This window comes from Garra rufa, chromosome 7 (assembly GCF_049309525.1).
Source record: "Garra rufa chromosome 7, GarRuf1.0, whole genome shotgun sequence".
Lineage (NCBI taxonomy): Eukaryota > Metazoa > Chordata > Actinopteri > Cypriniformes > Cyprinidae > Garra > Garra rufa.
Window position 1 is genome coordinate 2,611,040 of NC_133367.1, and position 19,873 is coordinate 2,630,912.

General features: G+C 32.6%; 1 protein-coding gene and 2 non-coding genes across 3 annotated transcripts; all 3 read left to right on the top strand.

Annotated features, from left to right (window-relative positions):
• On the top strand, positions 1 to 18,661 carry rad23ab (RAD23 homolog A, nucleotide excision repair protein b). The gene is made up of 11 exons (XM_073844559.1): positions 1 to 251; positions 2,318 to 2,399; positions 2,522 to 2,601; positions 5,023 to 5,405; positions 5,480 to 5,526; positions 5,603 to 5,730; positions 7,660 to 7,771; positions 9,636 to 9,793; positions 9,871 to 9,993; positions 12,355 to 15,027; positions 15,709 to 18,661. Exons 1-10 carry the CDS (start codon positions 183 to 185, stop codon positions 12,466 to 12,468), a joined length of 1,296 nt encoding a protein of 431 aa, XP_073700660.1. The 5' UTR covers positions 1 to 182; the 3' UTR covers positions 12,469 to 15,027; positions 15,709 to 18,661.
• Positions 18,662 to 18,842: 181 nt separating this feature from the next.
• trnad-guc (transfer RNA aspartic acid (anticodon GUC)) lies at positions 18,843 to 18,914 on the top strand. Its single transcript has one exon. It is a non-coding gene; the product is annotated as a tRNA-Asp (tRNA).
• Positions 18,915 to 19,747: 833 nt separating this feature from the next.
• Positions 19,748 to 19,819, top strand: trnad-guc (transfer RNA aspartic acid (anticodon GUC)). Its single transcript has one exon. It is a non-coding gene; the product is annotated as a tRNA-Asp (tRNA).
• The last annotated feature ends 54 nt before the right edge of the window (positions 19,820 to 19,873 follow it).

Consider the following 19,873-nt stretch of genomic DNA (forward strand, 5'->3'; position numbering starts at 1 on the left):
TATACATATCCATGTGTCCATGTCTCCATGTGTCTTGTCCAATTCAGCAAGTAGATGGCGTCTTCCCATAATAACACAGGCGCCTCATCCCTCCTGAAGATAGCTGAGTCACATCTCCAGGCGCGCTCATTGAGGAGGACACTTCCGAGGCTGTTTTTCGCGGGGTCCGGCGCTCAAACACAATGCTGACGATCACTCTGAAGACCCTCCAGCAGCAGACGTTCAAAGTACAGATAGATGAGGAGTTAACGGTGAGTGTGCGTGTCTGTGCCCGTGTAAACATGCTAGGGAGCGGGCATGACGCGCTGGGAAACGCCGCGGCCTCCGGCGGCTGGTGTGTGTGGAACGCGCGCGCGGACAGTCGCTGTCATTGTACAATATTGCATTATAACAGGTGACGTCACGGAGCCGCACATTCTAACGGACGTTAATTTGAAAATAACGGTCGCGTTGGTCACTTTAACGGTCTGTTTACACTCTCGTCCTGTGGCAAGCCGTTTTAACCCCTATTCGATTAAACTAACTAGTCTTGTTAATGTTACTCATTACTTGTTTTAATTACCAGCAAGTCGTCCAGTAGTGACTAGTATATTTTGTCTGTTTTACTGGTAAGTATTCATTAGATACTAGAACGGTAGCTATCCCAATAGTTAGTAACCAATGCTTATTCACTAGACACAATACTTGTCTTATTCCACTAGTGACTGTTTACAAATTGCAAATTTTTGCCATTAAAACTCTATGGGGGGTTGTTAACTATACACTACCAACTAGTTATTGCCTGTACCTTTTCTAGTTTTCTTGTTTATTAGAAAAAAATATGTATGTCTGTTACTTTTAATTACAGCAGTAGTTAGTATGTATTCCATCTTTACTTATCTGTATTCATTAGATACTAGTATTTATTTACAATACACTAGTATGTGTCTTACAACAGCGTTTTAGTGCCACTTAAATAATAAAAGGCATAATATTTTGAGAATAAAGTCAAAATACTACAAGAATGAAGTCGAAATATTTTGAGAATGAAGTCAAAACGCTACGAGAATAAAGTCGAAATACTACGAGAATAAAGTCTGAATACTACGGGAATAAAGTCTGAATACTACGAGAATAAAGTAGAAATATTACGAGAATAAAGTTGAAATGCTGCAAGAATAAAGTCGAAATACTACGAGAATAAAGTCTGAATACTACGGGAATAAAGTCTGAATACTACGAGAATAAAGTCTGAATACTACGGGAATAAAGCCTGAATACTACGAGAATAAAGTAGAAATATTACGAGAATAAAGTCTGAATACTACGGGAATAAAGTCTGAATACTACGAGAATAAAGTAGAAATATTACGAGAATAAAGTTGAAACGCTACGAGAATGAAGTCGAAATACTACGAGAATAAAGTCTGAATACTACGGGAATAAAGTCTGAATACTACGGGAATAAAGTAGAAATATTACGAGAATAAAGTTGAAATGCTGCAAGAATAAAGTCGAAATACTACGAGAATAATGTAGAAATATTTCGAGAATAAAGTTGAAATACTACGAGAATAAAGTCGAAACGTTTCGAGAATTTAAATTGTAGAAATTAAAAGTTATAATATTTTGAGAGTATAGCCTGTTAGTTTTTAATTTATTTTCAAAACATTTATACTTTATTCTGGTAATTTCGACTTTATTCTCATAATCTCTACTTTATTCTCGAAATACTATGACTTCAGTCTCGTATGTTATTTCTCATTAATTCTCGTAGTATTTCGAGTATTTTTTTTAAACATAGCACTAAAACGTTGTCATAGTATCTCAACTGTGAGTAGTAGAATTTATTCTCTCACTAGATATTTATTTATTTATTTACTTAGCATAAGTAATAGCTACTTTATGGTTTAATAAGTCTTACTAGAAAGGTTAAAAATGCTACTAACAGCTGGAATACACAGTAGTGAATATACTGGTTTGTTTTTATCAATGAATATTAAAACAGCTTGCCATGCTTCTTACTATCCTAGAATGACAATGCATTACTGATATGAATTGTATTTATGTATATTATGAACAGTTATTATGAAAAACTTATTTTTATGCAGTCACATGAATGCGTCTTGGTCATTTAAATGGCTGGTGTTTGTAAACGTGTTACTGTAATTCATTCAGGGAGCTTTGGTTCTTAAAGAGAGTTTGGGAAGCACATGACCATTAGTTGTCTGCTTTCACAATCATATGATTCACGGGTTATATTTTGTCCTTGAAAACGTAATCTATAATTCTGAAGATGTTTCTGATTAAATGCTTTTCTTGAATATTGTAAATACAGGTAAAGGCTCTTAAAGAGAAGATAGAGGAAGAAAAGGGGCAAGATGCTTTTCCAGCTGTCGGTCAAAAACTAATCTATGCAGGTCTGTTCCTTACTAATATTATAATTGTTGGCAAATTTTACTTTTTGCATTCACCATATCCTTTTGGTTTTAATAAGATGCTCTTTGATTTATCAAATTGCGCTTTTCTCCTTGCAACACAGGAAAAATTTTGAACGACGATATACCTCTAAAAGAATACAAGATAGATGAGAAGAATTTTGTTGTGGTGATGGTTACAAAGGTAAGGCAGTTTTCTCACAATTCTCTCATTACCTTCTTCAAAAGGTTGTTGCATTTTACTGGATTTTTGACTTTTTTTCTCAGAATTGAGAGATATAAACTTGCAAATGTACACATCTGAACACATAATACATCATATACACACGTTTTTACAAATTAGCATTTTCATAGTTTATCAACCCAAACTAATGGAAATTCGTATATATATTACGAGATGGTTACCTCACTCATACGAATTTGTAAAAATTGAAAATTGTAGGTTAGGTTGTAGGAAAGGTTACAAATTCTTGACAGGACCATACAATGTTCTGTATGTTGTATTAGAGCAGTTAAAATTAGTTGCTTTAAGTACAGTTCTCTCATACTGACCACTGGATGTTCAACATGGCATCTCTTGGCATAGAACTCTCTGAGGATTTGAGATTAGAATTGTTGCTCTCCACAAAGATGGCGAAGGCTATTAGAGGTTCAGTAACACCCTGAAACCGGGTTACATTACAGTGGTCAGGGTCATACAGAGGATCTCCAAGGGTCGATCAAGTTGAGCACTCATTCTGTGAGTCAGGTGCAGAACCTGGCTTCAAAAAACAGATGCATGAGTGCTGCCAGCATTGCTTTAAAGGTTGCAGAAGTAGAAGGTCAGCTTGTCAGATGCCATCGTCCGATAGACATCACGATGCTGAGCCGGCATCCAGATCCTCCACCCCGCCCCCGCCCCAGCCGCGAAAAACACACACTTAATCACACTATATAGCCAAATGAAATGCATGCTTTCAATTTCCGCATCTTTACTTATTTTATTATTGTTATTATGAGGAAATAATAACGAGGAAGTTGTTAGCGATCACAATACAAATTACAGTGAACTCCAAACGAATTACACGAACTAGTTCGTTTACGTTAATAAATGAGGCACACAAAAACAGCAGAAAAAAAATCAAAATAATTTTAATTAAATTAGATTAAATAAACTACACCAAATATGCCTTTTTCATGGTTTTACCAGAACGAACAGAGCTTGGAACAAAAAAACAAGAGAATGTATTTTTTCCATCCAAATACGAACGTACAGTACAAAGCCTAGTATACAGTATAACAGTTCATCATTCAAATACATTGGGAATATGGAAACACTTGGATTTGTGCCGAATTACAGAGGTGCGTGAGCCCAACGCACTATTTTTAGTTTCGCTTTGTTTTGGTTTCTTAACTTTATATATTTAGTTTCATTCCTGTTCTGTTCTGAATACCGTTACGTTTAAATGATTCGTTTTGGAGTCAGGGTAACTAACTTATAGCTATGTTTATAGTGTATAATGTTAATACATAATATTTCGCTTGATTTGGTATTATTTCTGATATTACACTTTCTCTCTAAACATTCCGCTGCTCATTAAATGCGTTTGGAGAGAGTGGGTTAAGAAGTAAGCAATCAATGAGAGCGATTTCGAACTTAAAAAAGCTGATTGGTCGAAAATATGTAAAGGACCAACACACATCCTCCAAATACATCTACATAACCCCGCGCTTGCTCTGTCTCGTATGCACGCACGCACTGTCACGATCTAATGCACTTGTTAATGCCGGATCTTTAAAAACAAATAGCGCAACGCAAAAAATCCAAAATCTGACATTTTCCGGAACAGGATCCGGCTCAAATTAAGCACTGGTGGAAACGGTAGGCTACAATTAATTAATACGTTATGAATTAATTATTTAACAACAACCATCCCTCACCCCCGCCCCCCGACGACGATGCCATCGTCCATCGCGTTTCACATTAATGTTTCACATTAGACATCGTGCGATGCCAAATTGGTCGACATCGCCCAACCCTAATACGCCGCACACTGCAACAAGTCAGTTTGTATAGGCGTCATCCCAGAAAGAAGCCTCATCTTAAGCTGGCTCACAAGAAAGCCTGCAAACAGTTTGCTGAAGACAACCTGTCCAAGAGCATGAATTACTGGAACCATGTCCTGTGGTCTGATGAGACTATAAGATAAACTTGTTTGGCTCAGATGGTGTCCAGCATGTGTGGCAATGCCCTGCAGATCCCAGACAATAAATCTAAATTGCTCTAAAATATATCCAAGTTTCATTTCTATAGTATTGTCCCTTGAGAAGATATCCTAAAATGGTTGCTGAATACTGTATGTCTCACAATTCTGAGAAAAAAGTTATAATTGCAAGAAAAAAGGCAGAATTTTATTTATCATGCAATTCTGTTAGACATTATTAGACATACGAACACAAGATGTCATGACTGTTGCGCAAACTTCTATTACACTTCGTGCCAGGAAGTAAAGATTTGGTTCTCTCAAACAAGCATATGTTTATTGCATCTTTGGATAAAAACAGTGTCAAAATCTGTTGACAGGTTTCTATAGTTCTCTGTGCAGTTGTGTTTCTTTTTCCACAGGCCAAATCTGCAGCACCACCACAAGTTCCTGCTCCTGCTCCAGCACTGGTGGCTGCCGCTAACGTTAGCGCTTCCACTAGCGCTACCACTAGTGTTACCACTAGCGGTACCGCTAGCGTGACTGTGGTCAAACCCCCTGCACAACCGCCCTCAACTCCTGCTGCGCCTCCCGCTGCCTCCACAGTGCCTGTATCGACCCCTACTCCCGCTCCCGTAGAACCAGCGGCATCAGCCGAGCCGCCCGCGCCGCCCGAAACAGCGCCCCCTGCTGCCTCGGAGGCTGTTGCCGAAACACCTGAGCCTGAAACAACTCCCGCTCCAATTTTAGAAGAGGAGAGCCAGGCGGCCCAAGAGGAGCAGGCCATCGCCCAATCAGAGGCCAGGTACAGCAAATGCAAAAATACTTTTTATTGCTCAAACAATGAAAATTCCTCAATTTGTCATCTATTTTGTTTAGCGTTACAGATGAGTTGGATCTTTTAGAAGCAGCTGCGTCCATACTAGGTACGTTTGGGTTTGTGGTTTTGTTATTAAACAAGGTAAACTTGACTTTAAGATCTGTCGCCTTGCGTTTCTTTAGTTACAGGTCAAGCGTATGAGAATTTGGTGACGGAAATCATGTCAATGGGTTATGAGAGGGAACAGGTGATCGCCGCCTTACAAGCAAGCTATAACAATCCGGACAGAGCCGTAGAGTACCTGCTCATGGTGAGAGTTACTACCTGCTTTTGTGTTGACTTGGAATAGTAGGGTGCAACGTGGCTAAATGCTATTTAAACTTAATATTATTATTCTTCTGAGACTAAATTTTTTGACTGCTACTCCTGCTAGAGCTTTAACTCTACAAACTCCAAACTCAGCCCATGTCTTCGGGCTGATCTGACTTGAGTTGCTATATTTCTTCTAACTGTTCAGATGTACGTTTTTCCAAAAAATAAAAAAATATAACTGGAAAAAATCCCATAGACTTACATTGACGGAATGTTCAAATGAGCCAACACTATTCAAACTCCAACTGTCAAAACTCCCAGAATCCCTTGAGACTCAAACTTCCCTTCTATGTACTATATTTCTAATCCATTCAAACTCATTCAAACTAACTTGTTAATTATGCTAGAAACATGTTAGCAACATGCTAGTAACTTGTTAATCATGCTAACAACATGATAGTAACATTCTACTCATGCTAGAAACATGCTAGTAACATGACAATAAATTGCTTGTCATGCTAGAATCATGCTAACATGCTAGTAACATGCTAATCATGCTAGCAACATGCTAGTAACTGACTAGTCATGCTAACAACATGCTAGTAACATGCTAATCGTGATAAAACAATCGTTAATTATGTTAACAACATGCTATCAACATGATGATCATGATAAAATCATGCTAGCAACATGCTAGTAACATGCTTATCATGCTAGTAACTTGCAAATGATGCTAAAACATGCTAATCGTGACAAAGTCATGTTAACATTCTAGCAGCATGCTATTCATGCTAGAAACATGGTAATCGTGATAAAATCATGCTAACAAAATGCTAGTAACATGCTAATCATGCTGGAATCATGCTACAACACGCTAGCAAATGATGTTAACAATATGCAAGTAACATGCAGCATGCAAGTAACATGCTAATCATGCTAGAAATGTGCAAGCAACATTTTAGTAACTTATTAATCATGCTAGCAAACTTGCAAATGATGCTAACAATATGCTAGTAACATGCTAATCATGCTAGAAATGTGTTAACCACATTTTAGTAACTTGTTAATCATGCTAGTGACATGCTCAGCATGCTAATAACCTGCTAGTAACTTACTTATCATGGTAGCAAGTTAGCAACATGGTAATCATGTTAGAAACCTGCTAACAACATGCTAGAAACAGCTACCTATCTATAACTTGCTATCTGTCTACCATCTATTTATCAAACTTTAAGCTTTTAAAACTACTTTAAACTTCAAACTATTTCAGACTGAAAACTGTCAAACAGTTAAAGTGGTAACAACAAATTATATTTGATTATATTAAATGATAAATAGCATGTTTTTAAATATGATGGTTTCTTTCATTCTAAAATCATAGTGATTATCTTTAAGATGGACACCCAGCGTCATATATAATATTTACCATCTGAATCTAACTATGTCATGTCAACAAATAGAAAAGTCAGCCTTTTATTATTTACCATGTTAATAATTGTGCCTTTTATCCCCAACAACAGGGGCGCTTTTTTACCAAAATACCATCCTTTTACATATTCTTTCGTTATTTAAAAACTGTTGCTTTAATTATCTTAAACAAAACTGAAAATCATTAAGAAGACCTTTGTCTATACATATATTTAAGAATTTGAGAATTTTCTCACTTATTTAAATCTGCAACACTTTTAAAAACATCAAATATTAGATCATGTAAGCACAGAATCAACTCAAGCATGAAGCATCAGCCAAAATTGCACGTGTATCTTGAAAAGCGGATTTAGAAATTGCTACAGCACATTTTTCTACAGCACATTTTTCTAGTGGTTCAGAGGAACATTATATCAAAGGTGCCTTTTATCCCAGGGCACTGTTAGCACCGTCATACCCTACTATGTAAATGAACAAGATGTAAATGTCCATTCCTCAGGGTATTCCCACAGAACCCCAGCAGCCGCCGCAGGAAGTAGTGCGGCCCACACCCGTGTCCAACCCCACCCCTCCAGCACCACAGCGACCTCAGCCACCGCCCGCTGCAGCCGGTGAGTGGCCATTTGTTCATGATGTGTGGAAATAGACGCCCATTAGCCTCGCAGCTGTCGCCTTCTTGCTGATTCGATGAACCGTTATTTCTGTAGCACAGCTGATTTCGGAGCCTTGACTATTTACGTTAATGGCCGTTACTGTAACTTTGGAACGTGTGAAACATTGGTTGAACTATTTATTACTTCTTGAAATTTGGTGGCTTTTTCACTTTTTGGGTCATGAATGTGTGTGCAAAGTTTCGACACGTAGATGTGTTTTGGAGAGGCTGTACGCATTTTGGTGGTGTTGGGCTCAAATGGACCCTCATTGGTTGCCATGCAATTTGAAAACCTAAGAAATTTAGGACAAAAGTGTACTTGAAATGGAAGACTTTCTTTATTACAACTTTCAAAGTCAAAAAATCTGTGATGTTTTTGGGGGTTTTCTAGACCTCAGTTATTAGTCGGTTGCTGCACTAAAACAAAAATGAAAAAAAGGGACAAAAGACAGCCTGAAATAAAAAATAAATAAACAAAAATGACAAAAACACAACCTTTGATTAACAACCTTTTATTTTGTGAAATAAAAATGAAATAACATGAAATACTAAACATAAAATATATATTTCTAGTCTCTGTCAAGCTACAATTAGTGTTTTTAGTATCAATGATCTAGTATTTGTAGTTTTTCTTAATATTTTGAGTTACTTTTTTATATTTTAAATTTGTGGTAATTTTGTTGTTTCGTAATTTTTCTATATGTCTATAAAATATTTAGTTTATATGTCTATAAAGTTTATTTAGTTTATTTTAGTACTTAAGCTTAAACTAAATAAAAATGAGAAATATAGCTAGCTTTTTTATATATTTTATTTTAATGTTTTTTCTTTTTATTTTAATATCAGCATTAAAATGTTTTTTGTTCTTTTATTTTTTATTTTATTTAAAAATAAATTACTCAGATTCAACACACACAACAAACAGAAAGTAAACATAGAAGTGTGTATGTATGTATATGTATATATACATTTAAAAAATCTGTTTTTTTTTTCTAATCAAAGACAAAGAAATTTAGTCAAAAAGGAAGACTCAAAATTGAAGACTTTCTTCTTTAAAAGTCTGTGAAATTATGTTTTTTGGTGTTAGTTTTTTGATTCTCAATTATTAGTTGGTTGCTGAGCTAAAATAAATAAATAACTAATTAAAAAATAAACATAAATAAAAAAGGAAAAAAACTTGCAAACATGACAAAAATACAAAAAATTTGTAAAGCTTGAACTAAAATTTTGAACCGAAATTAAGAATAAAAACAAATACCAAAAAATATTAAAAACTTTAATAGCATTTCAATTAAATTCTAATTAAACTAAAAATAAAAAATTAAGTATGTTAAAAAAAAATACTAAAAGTAAAAACAGACAGTAAATAAAAAATAAAATCTAATTCAAAATATTAACAAATTCTATCATAAATATCAATAATGCTAAAATAATACTGCCAAAATGATTATAAATATAAAAAATATATATTTAAAAGATTAATATATGTATATATATATGTATATATGTATATACATAAATTAATATATAATTCAAATTTTAAATTTAAATTAAGATCATTAAAGTAAATATTTAAGTATTTATATATGCATACAATATGCATAATTCATAAATGTATAATGTTGATTTTTTTACTTGCATTTAAACAATGAAAAAATTACTAAAACTTTACCTAAAAGTGAAAATAGACAATATTAAAATTAAATCTTTTTCAAAATATTAATTAATAATAACTATTAAATAATCAACATTAATACCACTACTAAAAGCATAAATTATGTGTGTATGGTGTTGATTTTTTCCCCTTTCTATCCTGTGAACAGGTGCGGAGTCAGGAGCGGCGCAGGCCTCGGCAAACCCTCTGGAGTTCCTGAGGAACCAGCCACAGTTCCAGCAGATGCGTCAGATCATCCAGCAGAACCCTGCGCTCCTGCCAGCGCTCCTGCAGCAGCTGGGCCGCGACAACCCACAGCTCCTGGAGGTGAGTGGAGCTTAGCGTTGAGCCGCCGCGGTCGGAAGCGCGTCGCTAAATCTGTGTTTGTTTATTTTTCTGTGCAGCAAATAACGCAGCATCAGGAGCGCTTCGTGCAGATGTTGAATGAGCCGCACGGAGGCGAGGCCGGAGCACCGCAGACCAACTACATCCAGGTCACGGCGCAGGAAAAGGAGGCCATCGAGAGGGTATGCTAACAATGCTAAGATCACTTGACTTGGAGACGAAGTGTAATTTCTGTGATGCTAAGTGACAGCGAACTGACTAATGTTCTGCTAGTTAGCATTTGGTCATGTTAGCGTTGTGGAAATTGCACAAAAATATGAAAAAAGAGACTGAAAAATAAGCCTTTATTTCAGTTCATGTTTATTTTAAGTAATTACATTTTTGTACGTTTTTTTTTTTTACACTGAGGCCAATTTTTTAAACCTGCATTTTAAATTAAAATAAAATACTAATCTGTTTGCTTAATCTATAAATCTATTCACTACTTAAAGTCTACTTAAAACGGAATATATATATATTTATTTATTTATATATATATATATATATATATATACACGCAATAATAAGTAAAATATTTTATATTAATAAAATGAAAAAATATATAAAAATTTATTTTATGTGTATCAAATAGTAAATAATAAATAACAAGTAATACAACTATATTTTAAACAATACATTCACTACTTTAAGTCTACTTAAAATGGAATATGTATATATATATATATATATATATATATATATATATATATATATATAATATTTTATATTAATAAAATGGAAAAATATATAAAGACGTATTTTATGTGTAAAATGTGTGTAAATAACAAGTAATACAACTACATTTTAAACAATATTAATATATGTAAAAAATTAATAAAACACTAAAGGTGGAAAAAACTATAATAGACATTAAAAAGACTGAATTAATACAACTTTAAAGGTCAACAAAACAAAATCTATATATCGGCAATAACAAGTAACATTTTATATAAGTAAAAGGAAAATATATATATATATATATATATAAAACTAACTTATTTTATATAGACTAGTATAGAGACATTAAAAATGAAAACAAAAAAATTACAAAATGGTTATATATATATATTTTTTATATATATATATAAAATATTTTTAAACTATATATATATATATATATATATATATATATATATTATTTTAACTTGAAGTGGTAAAAATAATTAAAATATAAACTAATAAATAAAAAAAACTAAATTAATACAACTTTAATATATTAAAAAAATTAGTTAAACACTAAAGGTGAAAATATAAAAACAAAAACTATAATGTAAATGTGTGTGTGTGTGTATATATATATATATATATATATGGTAATATAATTAAATTAAATAATTTTACAAAGGAAAACTAAAGTGAAAATACAAAATATAAAAAACTATATTGTAATAAATATTAAAACTAATATAACTTGAAATTGTAAAACAGTAAATACTAAATTAATTAAAAGTAATAAATAAAAAGTAATAAAATTACATAGATATATTTTAAAAATGGTGGAAAAAACAAAAATTATAAAACTTTAAAGGTGAACATATAAAAAATAGAAACATATAAAATGCAAAACACATTTAAAAACTATGTAGACATTTTCAAAAAAGAAAAAAATGAATTAGTAAAACTAAATGTGAAAATATTTCAAATTGTTTTGTAAATATATGTAAAAAATATAAAAAAACAATGAAACAAAAATATATGTAATAGTATATCAATAATAAAATAACAGTGCTAGTAATATTTTATTACATATATATAAATATAATTTTAAAAAATGTATATATATGTATATATATATATATATATATATATATATTAGTGGTGGGCCGTTATCGGCGTTAACGTGAGACTCTTATCGGGCGATAAAAAAAATACCGCACGCGCCCCAGTGAAAATCTGCTGTGCCCCAGTAAAATCTCAAGTTTGAGTTATAATTTACTTTGATAATCCCGAAATAAAGACATTAAACTATATGCAACAACTGAATTGACGCTTCTAAAAGCAACGCAGTTTAATCGAAGACTATACACGCAGATATCCATGCCCGTGCGCGTCTGTGTATTGAACGGCAACACGCACGTCGTGCAGCCTTTTGCGCACAAGTACTTGGTTACACAAGTTTGTATAGGTAATTATGTTGTAAATGCAATTGTCAAGCAGTTTGTGATGCATTTTGGAAACAGGAGATGAGCGACTGATCTAATGAGCCACCTGGCTTGAGAAACCCGTTCTCGAAGACTTACTTTTAGTCATTATTTGGATAGCACACATATTCTGAAACTGCCTTCAGCAGAATTCAAATTAGCCATTTTAATCTAGATTAATCTAGATTAATTCCAAGATTTAATATAGATTAATCTAGATTTTAAAAAAATTATCTATGCCCGCCCCTAATATATATATAGACATAGATATAGATATAGACATAGATATAGATATAGATATGATTGAACAGTCATATTCACACACACATCTTTTAATATCTAAAACTGTGTTATGTTTTCTAGTTAAAAGCTCTGGGCTTTCCCGAGGGCCTCGTCATCCAAGCCTACTTTGCCTGCGAGAAGAACGAAAACCTCGCCGCCAACTTCCTGCTCCAGCAGAACTTTGACGACGAGTGAACGTGAATCGCTCAGACGCGGCGACACTCGGAGGACGGCGACCGAGAGAATGCAAGCGCTAGGCCCCATGTGTGTGAATATGTGCGTTAAAGCGAATAGGACGTCGACTGGTCTTCCGTGATGACCTTCATGGAGTTTAACCTGAAGCCATGACGTGATGTTATTATCAGCACAGCTCATTTTTATTTTTATTTCTGTTTCGGTAGATATATAGCCGATCCTCCGCGACAAGGTGTCTGTTGTCTGTCTGGTTTCTGCTGCTATCTCTGCTGTGTGCGTCGAGTGAGGATTTATTTATCGCAGTTAAAACCCTGCCAAAAAACTCTCAAGGTCATTTCGTCGCTATTGTTTTTCAGTATTAACGAGACGATTCTATGGAAGCCCACTTCTGCCAGGTAAGAAATGCCTTGAAAAGTTGAAATTATAAAATACTTAAGTCATAATTACGAGATACAAAGTCAAAATTATGACTTACTAATTTGAAAATATGAGATACAAAGTCGAAATTATGACTTTAAAAAGTCGTAATTACAATATAAAAAGTCGACTTAGAAAGTTGAAATTATGACATACCTAAGTCATAATTAGGAGATAAGTAAAAAATTATGATTTACTAAATTGAAATTATGACTTTAAAAGTCGCAATTACAAGATAAAAAGTTAAATTATGGCTTTTAAAGTCTTAAGTCATAATTACGAGATAAAAATTTGAAATTATGACTTAAAAAGGCGAAATTATGAGATAAAAAGTTTAATTATGACTTACTTAAAACATAATTACAAGAAAAAGTTTAAATTATGACCTACTTAAGTCATAATTACGAGATAAAAATTCGAAATTATGACTTAAAAAGTCGAAATTATGAGATAAAAAGTTTAAATTATGACATACTTAAGTCATAATTACGAGATACAAATTTGAAATTATGACTTAAAAAGTCGAAATTATGAGATAAAAAGTTTAAATTATGACATACTTAAGTCATAATTACAAGATAAAAATTTGAAATTATAACTTAAAAAGTCGAAATTATGAGATAAAAAGTTTAATTATGACTTACTTAAGTCATAATTACAAGAAAAAGTTTAAATTATGACATACTTAAGTCATAATTACGAGATAAAAATTCGAAATTATAACTTAAAAAGTCGAAATTATGAGATAAAAAGTTTAATTATGACTTACTTAAGTCATAATTACAAGAAAAAGTTTAAATTATGACATACTTAAGTCATAATTACGAGATAAAAATTCGAAATTATAACTTAAAAAGTCGAAATTATGAGATAAAAAGTTTAAATTATGACATAATTACGAGATAAAAAATTTGAAATTATGCCTTAAAAAGTCGAAATTATGAGATATTTCCCCGGTTTCACAGACGAGGCTTAAGCCTAGTCCTAGACTAAAATGTAAGTCTGAGCTGTTTCAACTGAAAGAAACTTGCACTGACTGATCTAAAAATATATCAGTGTCTTTGTTTTGTCTCAAGATGCACAACAGTAATATTTTCTTCTAAGCATGTTTATAAAAATTACTTAAATATCCTAATTGAACTGTCTGTTTAGTCTAAGTCCTGTCTGTGAAACCGGGCCAAAAAGTTTAAATTATGATTTAAATCAGAATTACGAGATAAAAAGATTAAATTATGACATACTAAAGTCATAATTACAAGATAATCAGTCAAAATTATGACTTAAAAAGTCGAAATTATGAGATAGAAAGATTAAATTATGACATACTTAAGTCATAATTACAAGATAAATCGAAATTATGACTTACTTAAATCATAATTACGAGATAAAAAGTTTAAATTATGACATACTTAAGTCATAATTACAAGATAAAAAGTTTTAATTATGACATACTTAAGTCATAATTACAAGATAAAAAGTCAAAATTATGACTTAAAAAGTCAAAATTATGAGATAAAAAGTTTAAATTATGACTTAAGTCATAATTACGAGATAAAAATCCGAAATTATGACTTAAAAAGTCGAAATTATGAGATAAAAAGTTTAAATTATGACTTAAGTCATAATTACGAGATAAAAATTCGAAATTATGACTTAAAAAATCGAAATTATGAGATATTTCCCCGGTTTCACAGACGAGGCTTAAGCCTAGTCCTAGACTAAAATGTAAGTCTGAGCTGTTTCAACTGAAAGAAACTTGCACTGACTGATCTAAAAATATATCGGTGCCTTTGTTTTGTCTCAAGATGCACAACAGTAATGTTTTCTTCTAAGCATGTTTATAAAAATGACTTAAATATCCTAATTGAACTGTCTGTTTAGTCTAAGTCCTGTCTGTGAAACCGGGCCAAAAAGTTTAAATTATGACTTAAATCAGAATTACGAGATAAAAAGATTAAATTATGACATACTAAAGTCATAATTACAAGATAATCAGTCAAAATTATGACTTAAAAAGTCGAAATTATGAGATAGAAAGATTAAATTATGACATACTTAAGTCATAATTACAAGATAAATCGAAATTATGACTTACTTAAATCATAATTACGAGATAAAAAGTTTAAATTATGACATACTTAAGTCATAATTACAAGATAAAAAGTTTAAATTATGACTTAAGTCATAATTACGAGATAAAAATCCGAAATTATGACTTAAAAAGTCGAAATTATGAGATAAAAAGTTTAAATTATGACTTAAGTCATAATTACGAGATAAAAAGTTTAAATTATGACATACTTAAGTCATAATTACAAGATAAAAAGTCAAAATTATGACTTAAAAAGTCAAAATTATGAGATAAAAAGTTTAAATTATGACTTAAGTCATAATTACGAGATAAAAATCCGAAATTATGACTTAAAAAGTCGAAATTATGAGATAAAAAGTTTAAATTATGACTTAAGTCATAATTACGAGATAAAAATTCGAAATTATGACTTAAAAAATCGAAATTATGAGATATTTCCCCGGTTTCACAGACGAGGCTTAAGCCTAGTCCTAGACTAAAATGTAAGTCTGAGCTGTTTCAACTGAAAGAAACTTGCACTGACTGATCTAAAAATATATCGGTGCCTTTGTTTTGTCTCAAGATGCACAACAGTAATGTTTTCTTCTAAGCATGTTTATAAAAATGACTTAAATATCCTAATTGAACTATCTGCTTAGTCTAAACCCTGTCTGTGAAACCGGGCCAAAAAGTTTAAATTATGACTTAAGTCATAATTACGAGATAAAAAGTTTAAATTATGACATAAAAAGTCGAAATGATGAGATAGTCTAAATTGTGTCTTAAATCAGAATTACGAGATAAAAAGATTAAATTATGACATACTAAAGTCATAATTACAAGATAAATCAAAATTATGACTTGAAAAGTCGAAATTATGAGATAGAAAGATTAAATTATGACATACTTAAGTCATAATTACAAGATAAATCGAAATTATGACTTACTTAAATCATAATAACGAGATAAAGTTTAAATTATGACATACTTAAGTCATAATTACAAGATAAAAAGTTTAAATTATGACATACTTGAGTCATAATTACAAGATAAAAAGTCAAAATTATGACCTAAAAAGTAGAAATTATGAGATAAGTCATAATTACGAGATAATAGGTTGAAATTATGACTTACTAAATTGAAATATGACATACCCAAGTCATAATTACAAGATAAGTTGAAATTATGACTTAGTAAATTGAAGATAAAAAGTCGAAATTATGACTTACTTAAATCATAATTATGAGATAAAAAGTTTAAATTATGACATACTTAAGTCATAATTACAAGATAAAAAGTCGAAATTATGACTTAAAAATTAGAAATTATGAGATAAAAAGTCAAAATTATGACATACCTAAGTCATAATTACGAGATTAGTCATAATTGAAATTATGACTTTAAAAATTTAAATTAAGTAAATCATAATTTCGACTTCTTATCTCGTAATTATGACTTATATACATAATTTCGACTTTTGAAGTCATAATTTGAATTAAGTCATAAAAAGGTGAAATTATGACATACCTAAGTCATAATTACGTGATTAAAAAGTCAAAATTATGACACACCATATTAACATCATATAACATTTAAAGACAAGAATAAAACAAGTCATAATTTTGACTTTTTGTCTCGTAATTATGGCTTACATGTTAATTTTCATTTTGTAAATCATAATTTTGACTTTTTTTCTCATAGTTTCAACTTTTTATCTCATAATAATGGCTTAAGTCATAATTTCGATTTATTGAATCAAAATTTTGATCTATCTCATAATTTCGCATTTTTAGGTCATTTTTATCTGTCCTTATTTCGACTTTATGAGTCATAATTTCGACTTTTTATTTTAGAATTATGACTTAAGTCATTATTTTGAATTCATAATTTTGATTATTAAATCATAATTTCTACTTTTCATCTCATAATTATGACTTAAGTATGTCCTAATTTCGACTTTATAAGACATAATTTTGACTCTTTATCTCGTAATTATGACTTAAGTATGCCATAATTTTGACTTTTTAAATCATACATTTTTTTCTTACCTGGTGGAAATGGGCTTCCATACAATTCAGTCTAGGTAGATGCCAAATTTAATTTGTCGTCTTTTTCAACACGTCGTACCATGTTTGTTGCATTTTCTCCAGCACTGGAGCATTTTTGGAAAGACGTGTTTTTGTGTCAAACTAAATACAGCGTCTACTTATTTAGTGTTTACTTTTCTGTCCATATGAGCCTCTACTGCGTAAAATACAAGGTTTATGCAGTGGACGTCATTAAAACTATCTGTTCCCCTACGCTAAACCATTAATATTACAAATAAACCAAATGTTGGTATCTTTAAACCTACAAAAAACTGTCGATAACGTCTAGAATCATGAGTTCTTAATACTAAACAGCATTGATAGTTGAGATGTGACAATCCGGTTGGCTACTTAACTATTTCCAAGTTTATTTCTGTCGTGTGATAGGGTCAGTTCACCCAAAAATTTAAAATCTGTCATTATTTACTCAACATACACTTTTTTCTTCTGTTGAACACAAACGAAGATATTTTGACAAATGTTGGCAACCAAACAGAAGCCATTGGCTTCCATATTTAATTTTTTCGTACCATGAAAGTCAATGGCTACCGTCAACTGTCAACTGTAACCAAGCCATTGGTAGCTATTGACTTCCATAGTATTTTTTTTTCTCCATACTATAGTGACAGTAGCATTTGGCTTCCATGGTATTTTTTCCATACTATGGAAGTCAGTGGCTACCATCAACTGTTAACCGTAACCAAACAGATGACGGTAGCCATTGGCTTCCATAGGATTTTTTTTTTTTTTTTACACTATGCAAGTCAAAGGTTACCGTCAACTATCAACTCTAACCATAGTATGAAAAAAACACTATGGAAAACAAGTCGATGGCTACCATCAACTGTAATCAAACAGGTGATGGTAGCCATTGGCTTCCATAGTATTTTTTTCCATTCTATGGATCAACTGTTTGGTTACCAACATTCTTTGTCATTTGGCTCTTAATTTTAATTTCTTGGTGAACTATCCCTTTATTAAATCTAAAGTTCCCACTAGAACCAGTTCAGTATGCAGTAGAAGCTGAGTGAGCGGTGGTTTTGAATGGAGCCCGAAATGCTGCAACAATTGTATTTTATGTGGTAAAGCACCTGAATGTGGTCGAGTGTCTCAGAGGGTCTCGAAAACCTCAAAAAATATGCATTGTAACCTGAATATTTGTACATATATTCGAGTGAAGGAGAAAGCAGTGTTGTCTTGGTCTCTGTTGCACACTTAAGACAGTGCCAAACATGATTAGAAACTGGAAATGGACGGATGAAATTACAAGAGCTGGCCGCAGTGCTTGAAGTGGATGCAGAATGCATATATTTTTATATAAATGATGTGTCCTGCTCCTGTAGTTTTGAGTTTAAAAATGCTGGCAGGGTATTTTTTCGAGTGCGTTGACAGGTACTGGCAAGACTAAACGTCCTGTTTACACTAGGTGATGCAGTTGTGGTTTTTCATTTCAGCTTTTTATATTATTTTATTTTTCGTCTTGGGGGATTTGTTGTGTGGAGAAAGTAAACATGAAGAGGTTTGGTCTTAAATGCATCAGCACATAAGGGTTTGCTGAGTGGTTTATGAATGTATTGTTTCAGTGGTGTGTGAAATAAATTGCTTTTAAAAAGCTTCACTGGAGTCTGTTTAGCTATCTGGTTTCATTTATTATTAATGGATCCATAATCAAACTCCCCATATATGTGTAAACCTTCAAAAAAAAAAAAGTACTATGGTAGTAAGAGATTCCCATATACATACCATTGACCATGATGGTAAGTTCATAAGGCCATCTACTGGCCACATGTTCAGCTCACTCCTCGTTAGTATAGTGGTAAGTATCCCCGCCTGTCACGCGGGAGACCGGGGTTCGATTCCCCGACGGGGAGGATGGCAATCTTTTGAAAACCCTTTTTAATTTCAATGGGTTTGAGACTATTTTTTCATCAAGCAAGGCGTAGTTACTTATGGCCAGAGCTTAGGAACAAAAAAAGCTTTAGTTTGGGTTTGGTGGAGAAACACAATGTTCCTCCACCTGACATCTATGTCACTCCTGACGGAAGAGGATTTGGCCAAGCTGAGGCCATACTTCCAAGGCTTATTTTTCGGCAGTGGTCAGGATGTTATATGTGACCCTGGACCACAAAACTAGTCTTGAGTGTCAATTTTCTTAAAATTGAAATTCATACAACATTTGGTCGAGACACAACTATTTGAAAATTTGCAATCTGAGGGTGCAAAAATTGAGAAAATCACCTTCAAAATTGTTCAAGTTGAAGATCATGCCTCAAAACTCCACAAAAGATATAAATGCTCAACGTAATATACTCCATATACAAGTTAGACATGTTCAGTTGTCCAACACCTACCCCTTGTGGTTTGTTGTGGTATTGACTTGGACAAAACAGGAAGTAGGTTCTTATGACCTTAGGAACTGAGATTTAGTTCATGAAGATTAGGATGGTGTCGGTGTCGCTCCTGACGTAGTCCTCCAGGTGGAGCGGTAGTTTTTCTTTGAGAACCGTGAGCAGTTGGCCCAACTGACTCCCTACTGACACCTACGTGGTCAGGAGAGCACCAGGAAGGACACTGAGATCACATTAAGTTGGGCCTCAGTACACATGGAGTTTATAAAACATTTGAAAAAACAAATTTCAGTCAAAATTATATGACCCCATGTGTAAGTACATGAGGCCATCTACTGGCCACATGTTCAGCTCACTCCTCGTTAGTATAGTGGTAAGTATCCCCGCCTGTCACGCGGGAGACCGGGGTTCGATTCCCCGACGGGGAGGACTGCACTTTTTTGAAAACCCTTTTCATTTTCAATGGGTTTGAGACAAGATGG